Here is a 14,022-nt window from a genome sequence, read left to right on the forward strand (position 1 = left end):
GCATTTTGTATATTTCATATGTGCCACTGTAACGGACCGTTTCAGCATAAAAGGGAATAAAATCCGTTTAGACGATAATCCCCTTTTTGAGAGACAGGCACAGCTACTGCAGAACACCAAACTCCCGAACTGGATACAAGATAACACTCCGAACTGGAACAGCTGAACAAGAAAAGCATACATTCCGCTTACACTCCTGGCAGTCAGCTTACAATCCAATTCCCCCCAAGAACGAGACGACACTTCATTTTGAGGGTTAAACAGGAACTCTGGACTGGCTCATCCAGCCTGCTTTTATTTCCAACTCACACATACAGGCCACACCCAGGGGGAGGCATAAAATAACCAATGACATAGATGTTACCTCCCACACATCCCCTCCCCTTAGTGTGACACATAATCCCATTATGCATACAGTGTAAAATATACTTTTACACAACTTTCATAACTTTAAAACCATACATCACATTCACATAAAAATACATATCCACAATCAATCCATTCAGGGGAACAACATATTAAAAAATGGCATGAATCCGACCAGGGGTTTAAAAGTTACTAAAAGTAACTTTTGTTCCTTTCTGGCTGGCAGAAAAACATCCCCACAATGCACCCTGGTTTCCTCCCTTCTGCCCTGGAGTTAATTGGAGAAGTAATCCAATTATCCAGGACTAGAGGCAGACTCCATTAACCACATGGTTGCAAAATGACATAAAACACTTTAAAATACATAAAGTCACATTTACACATAACACACAGACATTTCACCTATCCCCAGATAGCTGGGATCTGCACGCACAAAACTACCGAATAGCGTGCAGATCCTACTCACACAGTACAATTGCCATGGAACTAAAGTCTTTCCCATAGTCTTTCATTATATGAATAGGCTCCATGGTATAGCTATCTGGGGTATCACATTCCCATAAAGTCTGGTCCATAGTCCAAAGGCAAGAGGCAGGCAAGCAGCCCCCTCCAAGGACACGTGGCGAGGTCGGTTTCGCCACACTTCTCCCCTTTTCCAAATAGACTAACAGGGTATCTGACCTCCTGCCGGTCAGTGCCCTGGTTAGTCCAGCAGCCCACCCACAAAACAGAAACAGCAGTACAGCCCACCCACAATAAACGGTTACTACACCTGGGTAAGGGAGAATCTGGTCCATGTCCAGGTGCCTTACCACGGCTGTGTGGGGGACTGGTAGGCTGCCTTGGTGGGTTGCTGAGGGGGCAGAGACCAGCGGTACTCTGTCCTGGTGCCCGCACTACCACGGGAGTAGTCTGGTTGGAGCCTGGTTGCTGGAGACTGACTGTCTCTCCTTTAGGTGCATAGCTCGGCTGCCGGAGGGAGAGACCGACTGTCTCCCCTTTGGATACACCGCTCTGTGGCTGGGGGACAGGACCGACCGTCCCTACCCCTTGTGCTGTAAGTGCAGAGACTACGGTCCCATCTGCACAGTTGTGGGGCTTAACATCTCCCCTTGGTGGGTTAGGCTGCCGTTGGAGAGAGGGTGTAACAAGCTCCTCTCTCTGGACGGTGAACTGCCGCTGGGGAGAGGTGTTAGCAGGCTCCTCTCCCTGCCACTCTCTCTGCTGGTGGAAAGGGAGACCAGCTGTCTCCCCTTTCATTCTCTTGTCCTGCTGCTGGGGTGCGAGACTGACTGTCTCTGCTCCCTGCAGGACACACTGCCGCTGGGGAGGATGGACGACACCATCAGCTCCCTGGGGTACACACTGCCGCTGGGGAGGAAGGACGGCACCATCAGCTCCCTGGGGTACACACTGCCGCTGGGGAGGAAGGACAGCACCTTCTGCTCCCTGGGTTACACACTGCCGCTGGGGAGGAAGGACTGCACCTTCTGCTCCCTGGGGCACCCACTGCCGCTGGGGAGGAAGGACGACACCTTCGGCTCCCTGGGTTACACACTGCCGCTGGGGAGGACGGACGACACCATCAGCTCCCTGGGTTACACACTGCCGCTGGGGAGGAAGGACTGCACCTTCTGCTCCCTGGGACACACACTGTCACTGGGGAGGACGGACGACACCATCAGCTCCCTGGGGTACACACTGCCACTGGGGAGGAAGGACTACACCTTCTGCTCCCTGGGGTACACACTGCCGCTGGGGAGGAAGGACTGCACCTTCTGCTCCCTGGGGTACACACTGCCGCTGGGGAGGAAGGACTACACCTTCTGCTCCCTGGGGTACACACTGCCGCTGGGGAGGAAGGACTACACCTTCTGCTCCCTGGGGTACACACTGCCGCTGGGGAGGAAGGACTACACCTTCTGCTCCCTGGGGTACACACTGCCGCTGGGGAGGAAGGACTGCACCTTCTGCTCCCTGGGACACACACTGCCGCTGGGGAGGACGGACGACACCATCAGCTCCCTGGGGTACACACTGCCGCTGGGGAGGAAGGACTGCACCTTCTGCTCCCTGGGACACACACTGCTGCTGGGGAGGACGGATGACACCATCAGCTCCCTGGGGTACACACTGCTGCTGGGGAGGAAGGACTGTACCTTCTGCTCCCTGGGACACACACTGCCGCTGGGGAGGAAGGACGGTATCTTCTGCTCCCTGGGGTACACACTGCCGCTGGGGAGGACGGACGACACCATCAGCTCCCTGGGGTACAAACTGCCGCTGGGGAGGAAGGACGATACCTTCTGCTCCCTGGGACACACACTGCCGCTGGGGAGGACGGACGACACCATCAGCTCCCTGGGGTACACACTGCCGCTGGGGAGGAAGGACGATACCTTCTGCTCCCTGGGTTACACACTGCCGCTGGGGAGGACGGACGACACCATCAGCTCCCTGGGGTACACACTGCCGCTGGGGAGGAAAGACGATACCTTCTGCTCCCTGGGACACACACTGCCGCTGGGGAGGACGGATGACACCATCAGCTCCCTGGGGTACACACTGCCGCTGGGGAGGAAGGGCTGCGCCTTCAGCTCCCTGGGACTTACTCTGCCGCTGGGGAGGTAGGACGACACCTTCAGCTGCCTGGGATTCCTTTTTGGCCAAATCTACTAGGGATTGCAGGTACTCTCCTACTAGTTTCCTGGCGAGCTGCACGCTCTCTCCGGGGGGTTGGGTCCATAGCCAGACAGCACCTCATTGACCTCTCTGTCCAACTCCTCCTGAGTGTAGTCATATGCCATGCTTGCTCTGCTGAAGTTGATTCTTTTGTAGATTGGGTCGCTGTACGGGTACTAGCGTTGCCCTCAATTTGTAATCCACGGAAATGGTGTTTCCTGTAGCTGTCCTTCTGGCTGTAGGAACGATCCCGCCGCTTGCCACCAATTGTAACGGACCGTTTCAGCATAAAAGGGAATACAATCCGTTTAGGCGATAATCCCCTTTTTGAGAGACAGGCACAGCTACTGCAGAACACCAAACTCCCGAACTGGATACAAGATAACACTCCGAACTGGAACAGCTGAACAAGAAAAGCATACAATCCGCTTACACTCCTGGCAGTCAGCTTACTATCCAATTCCCCCCAAGAACGAGACGACACTTCATTTTGAGGGTTAAACAGGAACTCTGGACTGGCTCATCCAGCCTGCTTTTATTTCCAACTCACACATACAGGCCACACCCAGGGGGAGGCATAAAATAACCAATGACATAGATGTTACCTCCCACACATCCCCTCCCCTTAGTGTGACACATAATCCCATTATGCATACAGTGTAAAATATACTTTTACACAACTTTCATAACTTTAAAACCATACATCACATTCACATAAAAATACATATCCACAATCAATCCATTCAGGGGAACAACATATTAAAAAATGGCATGAATCCGACCAGGGGTTCAAAAGTTACTAAAAGTAACTTTTGTTCCTTTCTGGCTGGCAGAAAAACATCCCCACAATGCACCCTGGTTTCCTCCCTTCTGCCCTGGAGTTAATTGGAGAAGTAATCCAATTATCCAGGACTAGAGGCAGACTCCATTAACCACATGGTTGCAAAACGACATAAAACACTTTAAAATACATAAAGTCCCATTTACACATAACACACAGACATTTCACCTATCCCCAGATAGCTGGGATCTGCACGCACAAAACTACCGAATAGCGCGCAGATCCTACTCACACAGTACAATTGCCATGGAACTATAGTCTTTCCCATAGTCTTTCATTATATGCTTCATTAGTGGTAATGAGCGTTATTAAATTAATTTTTTAACTTTTTAAAACTTTTTTACTTTTTAAAACTATTTTTTAAACTTTTGTTTTGCTTATTCATTTTTTTAAAGTTTCCTAAACTTTCGTAAAACTTTTTTTTACAGATTTAACATTTTTCTAAGCTTTTTCTTTTACCGTTAACCCCTAACTAGCAGTAAGCAGCACTAACAGTAAATTCCCCATTTTCCCATAACTCCCACCCACCCCAGCTAGCAAAATATTTAATTATACAATATTTAAACTAGTTAATTAAATTAATTTAACCCCTGAGGGTTAAAAAATAAATAAAAGTTAATCGTCAGGGGTTAAAAAAAAAATTAGATCACAGTATAATACTGTGATCTGTATTTTGATCACTGTAGGCAGTGATAGACTGGCAGGGAAGGGGTTAATTTTTATTTGGACTGGGTAAAGGGTTTATTTTTTTTAATTTCTTACTTAAACGTTAATACAACTTTTTTTTAACTTAATTTTTTAACTTTTTAAAGCTTATTTTAAAACTTTTTTTAACGTTAACCCCTAGTTAGCCTAACACTAAATCCCCCAATTCCCCACTAACTTCCACCCTCCCCAGCTAGCTAAATTTATAATTTTAAAATATTTAAATTAATTAATAAAATAAATTTAACCCCTGAGGGTTAAAAAAAAAAAAAGAATTAACCCTCAGGGGTTAAAAAAAAATCAGATCATATTAAAATGTAATCCCTGCAAATTGATCACTGCAGTCAGTGATCAATTGGCAGGGAAGGGGTTAATTTTTTGTTAAAATGGTAAAGGGGGGGTAAAGGGGGGTGGGATTTTAAATATACTTTATTTTTTTTCCACCAGGGGGCAGGATCAGCACTGATCCGTCTCCCTGCACTTCACACTGAACCCGGAAGTGCAGGGAGGCGGAAGGTAAGTATACAGAGCACATGTGCCCGCTCTGGCATGCTGTCAGAGCGGGCACATGTACTGGGACAGCCCGATCCGGTGCTCCCGGTCTGCCTCTAATACAGAGGCAGACCGGAGCACCATTAACCCCACGATCGCCACGATTGCGGCGATCTGGGGTTAATTTTACCGCGTGACGGACGAGGTCCGTCATCCGTCGTTAAGGGTATCCCCTGGATGACGGACCTCGTCCGTCACCCGTCGTGAAGGGGTTAAACACTGTTAGACAAAGCACTAAATATTGCACATTGCTTCAGAACTGAATTTGCAAAGTCTGGAGGTGTAATATTATAATTTTATGAGTTGAAGATTGTAACAGAACCTTACAGTTCCCTGATGCATGTGGAATAATCAGGGGAATTGTACTTTATACCATCTGTTCGGTAGTAATCCAACCTATAAATAAATGAATCAGACTACCGAACACCGGACCACCCTGCTGGTAATTAAGGGACATTTTACCTCCCAGTTCTATTTCAGCCATTCGTATGGGTCTACACGAATCCTTTGTGTTAAGTATAGGTGGCCGCCATTTCGGGACTTTGCATGTGTTCGCGGCCATTTTACGCACGAACAGTGGTGTTTGTCAGCAATCGTCTGGAACTAAAAACGGCTACGCAAACAGGCGAACACCGCTGAGACCTCCATAGCACCGGGGATTCGTGCCAAAGCTACCGAACACCCTGCTGTTCGGTAGAAAGACTTAACAGACTATGGGCATTCTAGCGACCACCAAGATTTGAATGGATGGCAAGATTTTCGTACCTTTTTACCGTACGAACGAGGACCGACCGCAAGGCCAAAACTTATGGAACTATTTTCGGCTAGTTTGTCTGTGCGGTCGGTCAAAACTTTGGAACTCCATAACTCCCGAACCGTTCATCCGAATGGGCTGATATTTGGATATGTTGTTCCCCTGAATGAGAGCTATCTGGTACTGGATTTAAAGGTGTACCCCCTGTTTTGGGGTACATCCAGAACTTGAGTAAAATTGTGTATGTTTTAATTGTGTTACATGTTATCTGAGGGGAGGAGACGTGGGGGTTGAACCATGTATGTGTGTTATTGGCTATTTTATACCTCCCCCTGGGTGTGTTCTGTTTGTACTTTACTGTAATAAAAACCAGGCTGGTGTTGGGGAAAATATTATATATATATCTGTTTAATATGTGCTTGATTAAGTCTGTGTGTATGGGAGGTCAGGAATTATCTTCAAAGGGAGTTTCTGTTTAGATAGTTGGAAAGATACAGCACCTGAAAGGCACCGATCACATTTACATATCAACTAGTCTTCAAAGGAGTCTCTATCTAGGAAAACACACCTTAGGTTAGAGACAAAGGGATGGCTGGGAGAGTTAACACAATAAAATAACAGGATAGACAACACTGGGCCTTGGGAAAGTAAATCACATTTACATATCAATTGAGCTGAGGAGTTTGCTATTTACAACATGGGAACCAATTCCTTTAAAAATAGAAGATACTGACATCACATTAGATTAGGTTTGGTAAGACACACATGCTGCACACAACATCTCACAGCACATACACAATGTAGCCGATATTATTAGATATATGGAATGTGTGAGTGTTATGAATGTATTGTAACTCTGTAATACTATAACTCTGTAACATTCTTCTTCTGTAATATTTAATTGGGCAGATTCTAAGTAAAGATTTCTCTCTGGTAAGAACTATGGTGTTGGCTGTTTATTTGTAATATCGGGTAGAATACCTTAGTAGTGCTAGCCATATATTTATCTGGACAAGGGGATAAAGATATATGTTAGTTCTTGGAAGAGGTGACACAGGGATATTACATTCACTATTAAAACACAACGCAGAGTGGATTTCTCTCAAAAGGATACCAATTGGAAGTATTGGTGGTGAGAGAAGGATTATACAACATAATTGGTGCCGTGACCATGGCCGGAAGATTTCTTTCTTCAGAATCTGCCTAGGATCCAAGTTTTAACATCAACGTATTTGGTTCTGTGACTGTCAGCCAGAAGAGCTTTCCAGTGTCTGCATAAAGTTTGGTGAGTATATTCGTTATTTATTCTATTGTTGCAGTGCATATTTTTAATATGGCATGTGAAAAGGTAGATGCAAAAATGGCTTGTTCAGAAAATGTGAAACAATGGCTTATGAATTATATTAAGAGACATGGTGGTCCTTATGAAATCTCTCAGGACGGTAAACAGTCATGGGAAAAGATGCAGGAGTTTTTAGGAGAAGTGTTATTTGAGAAAAACGTGTCTGATAAAAAAAGAAAAGGGTGTATTATGCAAGCGTTACTATCATGTTGTTTAAAATTAGAGGGAATTTTAAAAATAAAGGAGGATGAAATGGCAGAGCTTAACTCAGTAATTAACATGAAATCTGAGAAATTGAATAATAAGATTGTAGATCTAAGAGTGCATGCAGTTACAACTGGTGAAGCTTTGATTGAAAAGGCCAAAATGTGCGACGAACTTACAGTGGAGAATGAGAGGCTGAATGAGAAAATTTTGAAGATGCAAAAAGAATTGGATGAATGCAGACATGCTACTAATATGGCTTTTAATAAAATGGCAGAAAGTATGGCACCTTCGAGTAGGTCTCCTGTATCTGAAATTCCAGGGTCTATTGCTAACCCAGGGATTGGAGATACAGGATACAAACCTCTTTTTCCATGGGAGGATTTGAAAGAAAAGTCAGTGACAAATCTCCCTGCGGCTCCAACTACAACAACCACAGTGTTGAATCCTGATAATTCTGGAGAGATTCAGCTGGTTAATAAGCAGTTAAAGCCACAAGAAATGGATGCCATAGTTAGAGAAATAGGGCAGGTCCCTCAGCAGGATATCAATCGCTTTTTGCAATGGTTTTGTGGAATTCAAAGAGTGAAAGAGATGTATAGTTTGACAACTAGTGATATGGAGAGAGTGCTGCAGAGAGTTGTTGGAAATGGATTGTGGGTCAGGATTGTACAGACATGTGGTCAGCAGCGTAGAACTAGGGATATGTTGAAAGAGATCTTGAGAGCACTTTATGGAATTACATCAAATGTGTCATTGTCTGGAAAAATTAAACAGCTGAAACAAGAGTCTCCGTATGAATTGTCAGCTAGAATCTCCACAGTGATGGAACAGTTTGGTGTCAGTAATCCTGGTTTTGAACAGGGAGGGATGGTGCATAGATCAATGTTTTTGGATGCATTAGAGGAAGATATTAAGGATGAGATATCTGTAACCCCAAACCCATCAGAAATGTGTGATTTACTGTTAAGAGCTGATAATTTGTGGCGAAGAAAGGTTAAAAATGAGAGTTTTGCTGTAGATGCTGCCAGGATTTTCAGAGTAGAGAGGAGAGACAGGTCTACCATGTATCCTCAGAAACCAATCAGGGGAAATAGATTTCAGCATATGGGAAATTTTAGAGGTGAGAATGAATCTGGTAGTGACAAAAGACGGAGAGATCCACAGAGGGACCATAGGAATAGGGATAGTGCTAAAGGGAGCAATGTAATGGGAGACAATTGGAGAAATAGATGGGAGGAGCCTCAGGTAATCAACAATAATTGGAATAATAATAATAACTGGGAGAGGCTAAAATGGAGAGATAATAACTGGGAAAATCCCAGTTGGAGAGAAAAACGAAGAAACAACAGAGAGAATACTTGGAGAAGGAACCATAGATGGGATGAGCAGCCCAATAGACGAAATTGGGATAATTGGAGGAATAAAGAAGGGAATAGCGAATTCTGGGACCTGAAGAGACAGACCGAGAGATTGGAGGCAGAAGTAAAAGCACTTAGGGAACAGATCAGAGAGGAGGGAAAGACTGATCAATTGAGGGTCCCCAGCAATTAATAACTCCCATCATTTTTTGGTTTTTCTCTACATCTGTGTGTATTTTTGTTTTTCTAATAGCCTTTAATAGCCTTAAGCTGATTTTTTATTTTTATCTTTGTATGGCAACAGATCATTGTCAGTTATCTTGTATGCTGACAAACATATTTGATCGTTTGTCGTTGTTTTTTTTTTTTTTTAAAAGGGGATATAACAGAGCTTCAGATTGGAAACAGAGTAATGTTGCAAATTTTTTCCCTCTACCATCCATTTCCAAAACCAAAATGGAAAGGTCCATATATTGTGCTTGACAAAATTGTCCCTTCTGTGTATTTGTTAGACGTGGGAGATAAGAACTTTATGCCAAGTTAATGTAAATGTTAACATAGTCTCTTAGTTCTCTTTTCCAGATAATAGGAGATGGAGTGGATCCCTGGAAGAGCAGCCCACATAAGGAATATGAAGTGCAAGAAAACAGCAGTCGTGATGTGGTGGTTATGTGTATCGTTTTTTATGTATATACTGTATAGCTTAGGAAGGAATGTCATGATGAAGAATAATAATAAAATGGTACATCAGAGTACTCCAGTAGAGGGTTATCATAGGGAGAAAAGGAATTCGGAAAATTCAGAGAATATCAAAGTAACATTAAAAGTAAAGGAACAATCACCTGATGTTACATGTAAAGACAATCTTACAGTCGTTGGGCCTATAGGGGGGTGGATAGTGGTACAATGTAATATTTCAATGCCTAAAACTAACCTTCCCTCTGAATTTGCAGTTTGGAAATATCCTGGAGGAAGTGATTTACATAAGAGTACCAGTATATTTTGGGCCAATGCCACAAAGGAAGTGAGGATAAAGATGCTGCTGGAGAGAAATTTTACATTTTCCCAGGATGGTGTTTGTAACAGATCCTTCCAACTTAGTCTTTTCTTTTGTTCGGTTCATGCCTCTGTTCGCCTGATTTCGTGCGAAGTCCGTATGTGAAATATAGGTGGCCGCCATTTCAGGACTTTACACGTGTTCGCGGCCATCTTGTGTGCGAACAGCGGTGTTTGCCTGTAACCGCATGGAACTAAAAACGGATACGCAAACAGGCGAACACCGCTGAGTCCTCCAGACCTCCACAAGTTCGCACAGAAACTACCGAACACCCCACCATTCGGTAGTTACACTCAGTCACCTATGGGGATTTCAGCGAACCCCACGATTCGGATGGATGACAAGATTTTCATACCGTTTTACCGTGCGAACAGAGACCGACCGCAAGGCCAAAACTCATGGAACTATTTTCGGCTAGTTGGTCTGTGCGGTCGGTCAAAACTTTGAAACTCTGTAACTCCCGAACCGTTCATCCAATCGGGCTGATTTTTGGACAGAGTGTTCCCCTAACGAAGATCTCTCAAGCGGTGCCGGATTTAAAGGTGTACCCCCTGTTTTTGGGGTACATCCAGAACTGGGGCAAAATATTGTATGTTCTAATTGTATTATGTGGTTATCTGAGGGGAGGAGACGTGGGGGTGTTACCCTGTGCATAATTGGTTGTTTTCATCCTCCCCCTGGGAGTGTCCTGTGTGTACCCTTTTCTAATAAAAAGCAGGCTGGGTGTCCCAGTCCTCAGTTCATCTTGACCCTTCATAACGTAGCCTCGTCTCGTTCTTGAAAGGGGATTGTTTGGGAAGGTTATTCTGTTCCTGTTGCAGCTGAACCTGATTTTCGCTCTGGATATCGTGGATGGGATTATATCAGCCTACTTCTCCACAGCAGCTTGCAGGGAAAAAGGACGTCTCCAACGGCAGAAACCCTCTCTCTATCTGGGTAGCCGTTACATTGGTGGCAAGCGGTGGGATGGTCCTTTTATCCAAGGAGCAAGTGCTGAATGGAGTCTCAGTATGCCAAACTGAAAAGACCCACACTAAAGGATTTATTGGAGAATCGTGGTAGGAGTGCCAGCAACAGACCACGGAGGGAGCTGATAGCTGACCTGCTGGAGCTGGACGAGATGGATAGGTCCATGGAGGTAACGGAACCCAGGGCACCCATCAGTGAGGACGATGTGATTACGGCAATTGTGCAGCGGAGATTAGCGTTGTATCCAGTCACGTCTACAGAGCTAATAACCCAACTACTCCGGGAAACAAGGGAAGAGATCCAAACCAAGAGGGATCAAGAAATGGAACTGGTAAGAGCCAGACAGCTCACTACACAGACAGTTCCTACCCCGCTACCCACTACTACAGTAAAGAAAATTCCCTTCAATGCATTTAAAACCTTTGCAGAAAATGAAGAGGAAATTGATGGGTATTTGGCGGACTTTGAAAGACAGTGCTCGCTACATCAAATACCGCCAGGGCAATGGGTCACTATCCTGGCGGGAAAACTATCAGGAAAAGCTAGTGAGGCTTTTCGAGCGCTCACTACAGAGGAGATCACGCAGTACCAAACAGTAAAAGAGGCACTGCTCACCAGGTATGCGGTAACCCCAGAAGCCTACCGTCGCCGCTTCCGGGAGTCCAAAAAGAAAGCTGTGGACTCCCACATGGAATGGGCCAACCGACTACAAAGAGTGGCATCACATTGGGTCCAAGGATGTAAGGCCAACACCGGAGAGGAGATATTACAATTATTCTTAATGGAACATTTCTTTCAAAATTTGGCTGCGGACCTACAAGACTGGGTACGAGACCGGCGCCCCGCTAATTTAAATGAGGCGGCTCGGCTGGCCGATGAATACGCCGAGACAAGGAGAGTAAGCCAGGGTACTCCACGACCAGCTCATAAGATAGAGCCACGTACCCCAGCCGCTGTCTCACGCCCAGAGTTTCGAGCTCCAGTCCCACCAGGACCACCCCGTCCTCAGGGACCTACCAACTACCCCCGAGATTTGTCGAAAGTAACGTGCCATCACTGCGGCAACCTCGGACATATTGCTCGATATTGTCCCCTAAGATCCACTAGTAACAATTGGAGACGCACAACTCCCAACGCAGAGGCCCCTGCATCACGACCCTCTGCAGCTCACTGTGTGGAAGCTGAAATGGGCCCTGAGGAATGCCTGGGGATTTTGTATGAAGCAGATCCCATACAAGCTGCTTCGCCAGATAACCGACAACATCATCGGCAGGAAGTTCGGGTGAATGGACAAACAGCACAAGGCCTAAGAGACACCGGGGCTACCATCACGTTGATCCAAAAACACCTAGTAAAGCCAGAGAATGTGTCTACCCGCACTGTTGCTGTTCGGGTCGCAGGGGGCGCTGTTTTTCGCTTGCCCACTGCCCGAGTACACTTAGACTGGGGAGTCGGATCGGGGAAAACTACAGTTGGCATCATGGACAACTTGCCTGCCGAGGTCGTCTTGGGAAATGACATTGGCCCCTTGACCTCAGCATATTTGCCCACACCTGCTGCCGCTTGTCCCGTAACCACCCGCTCACAGGCCCGTGTCACAGATGACCCTAATACAGGCCGGGAGACCCAGGTAAGCCAAGCACCCACATGTAACCCCACTACAACAAGCAGGCCCATAGCTTGGGACACCCCAGAGGAGTTTGGGAGGGAAACTAGAGAGGACCCCACCCTCCAAAAGTATCGAGAATTAGCAGACAGTAGGGAGGGCAAACAGGAACGTTTCCTATGGGATGGGGACAGGTTGTACAGACTGACGGAAGGGAAAAAGAGAGGCTGTCCCCCTTCGCAGAAGCGCCAACTAGTGGTACCCAGAAAGTACCGGTTGGAGCTTCTCCGAATCGGCCACGACATTCCGTTGGCAGGGCATCTAGGGGGTAACCGTACCACCTTCCGGATCACCCAGACCTTCTTTTGGCCGGGGATCTCAAAGGATGTACGACGTTACTGCAGCACTTGTGACGTATGCCAACGGGTAGGGAAGAGAGGAGATCACCCTAAAGCTCGACTGTTACCTATGCCTGTGATCGAGGAACCATTTAGCAGGGTGGCAGTCGACCTAGTGGGACCCCTACCTAACCCCAGTCCCTCTGGTAAGAAATACATCCTTACCGTAGTGGACTATGCTACTCGCTACCCGGAAGCTGTCGCTCTGACGAATATCCAGGCTGACACTGTCGCCAGTGCTCTAGTCGGGATATTCACCCGAGTGGGATTTCCTCAGGAAATCTTGTCCGATAGAGGGACCCAGTTTACCGCAGACCTAACCCAGCAGCTATGGAAGGTTTGTAGTATTAAACCCCTACTTAGTTCCCCGTACCACCCTCAGACTAACGGTCTCTGTGAACGTTTTAACGGTACCCTAAAGCAATTGCTACGGACCTTTACAGCGGAATACAAAGATTGGGAACGATTCTTGCCGCACCTCCTGTTCGCTTATCGGGAGGTACCACAGGAATCCACAGGGTTCTCTCCCTTTGAACTGCTCTATGGCCGGAGAGTACGAGGCCCTCTCGACCTCATCCGAGAGCACTGGGAGGGAGAGACAGAACATGAGGGTGTCCCCATCGTGCCATATGTACTAGAAATGCGGGACCGCATGGAACAGTTAGCCCGGATGGCACGGGACCATCTCCATGCGGCCCAGGGCCGGCAGAAACGTTGGTACGATCAGGGCGCCCGCCAGCGAACGTTCCAAGTAGGCCAGAAGGTGCTGGTGCTTAGACCTGTCAAAGGGAATAAGCTCCAGACCTCCTGGCAGGGCCCTTACAAAGTGGTAGCACAGGTATGTGACACCACCTATGTAATTGCCAGCAGCAAAGATGAAAGGATCCAGAAGTCCTTTCACGTAAATTTATTAAAAGAATATCAAGAAAGGCCCGAGGATATAGCAGCCATATGTATACCAGCCACTGAAGACCCTGACAGCTTACCCATACCCGACCTTTTAGCTAACTCGGAACCTAAGACCCTGCTCAATACCATACAGCTAGGGGAGCGACTAACCCCCGCTGAAAAGGGACAGATCCGACAACTGCTGACTGAAAAGAGGTTGACATTTTCCCAAGAGCCCGGATACACCCCCTTAGCAACTCACTATGTAGAGACCCCAGGTCAACCCCCTCTCCGGCA

The 14,022-nt window shown here is 46.6% G+C and overlaps 2 protein-coding genes across 4 annotated transcripts in view; one reads left to right on the plus strand and one right to left on the minus strand.

Annotated features, from left to right (window-relative positions):
* The window catches only part of ST8SIA1 (ST8 alpha-N-acetyl-neuraminide alpha-2,8-sialyltransferase 1), a 121,248-nt gene that overhangs the window by 48,826 nt on the left and 58,400 nt on the right, over positions 1–14,022 (minus strand). The gene's annotated exons all lie outside the window — the stretch shown is intronic.
* Positions 7,261–9,000, plus strand: LOC134602097 (uncharacterized). The gene has a single exon (XM_063446598.1). It carries the CDS (start codon positions 7,261–7,263, stop codon positions 8,998–9,000), a length of 1,740 nt encoding a protein of 579 aa, XP_063302668.1.

Source organism: Pelobates fuscus, chromosome 3, assembly GCF_036172605.1.
Source record: "Pelobates fuscus isolate aPelFus1 chromosome 3, aPelFus1.pri, whole genome shotgun sequence".
Classification (NCBI taxonomy): domain Eukaryota; kingdom Metazoa; phylum Chordata; class Amphibia; order Anura; family Pelobatidae; genus Pelobates; species Pelobates fuscus.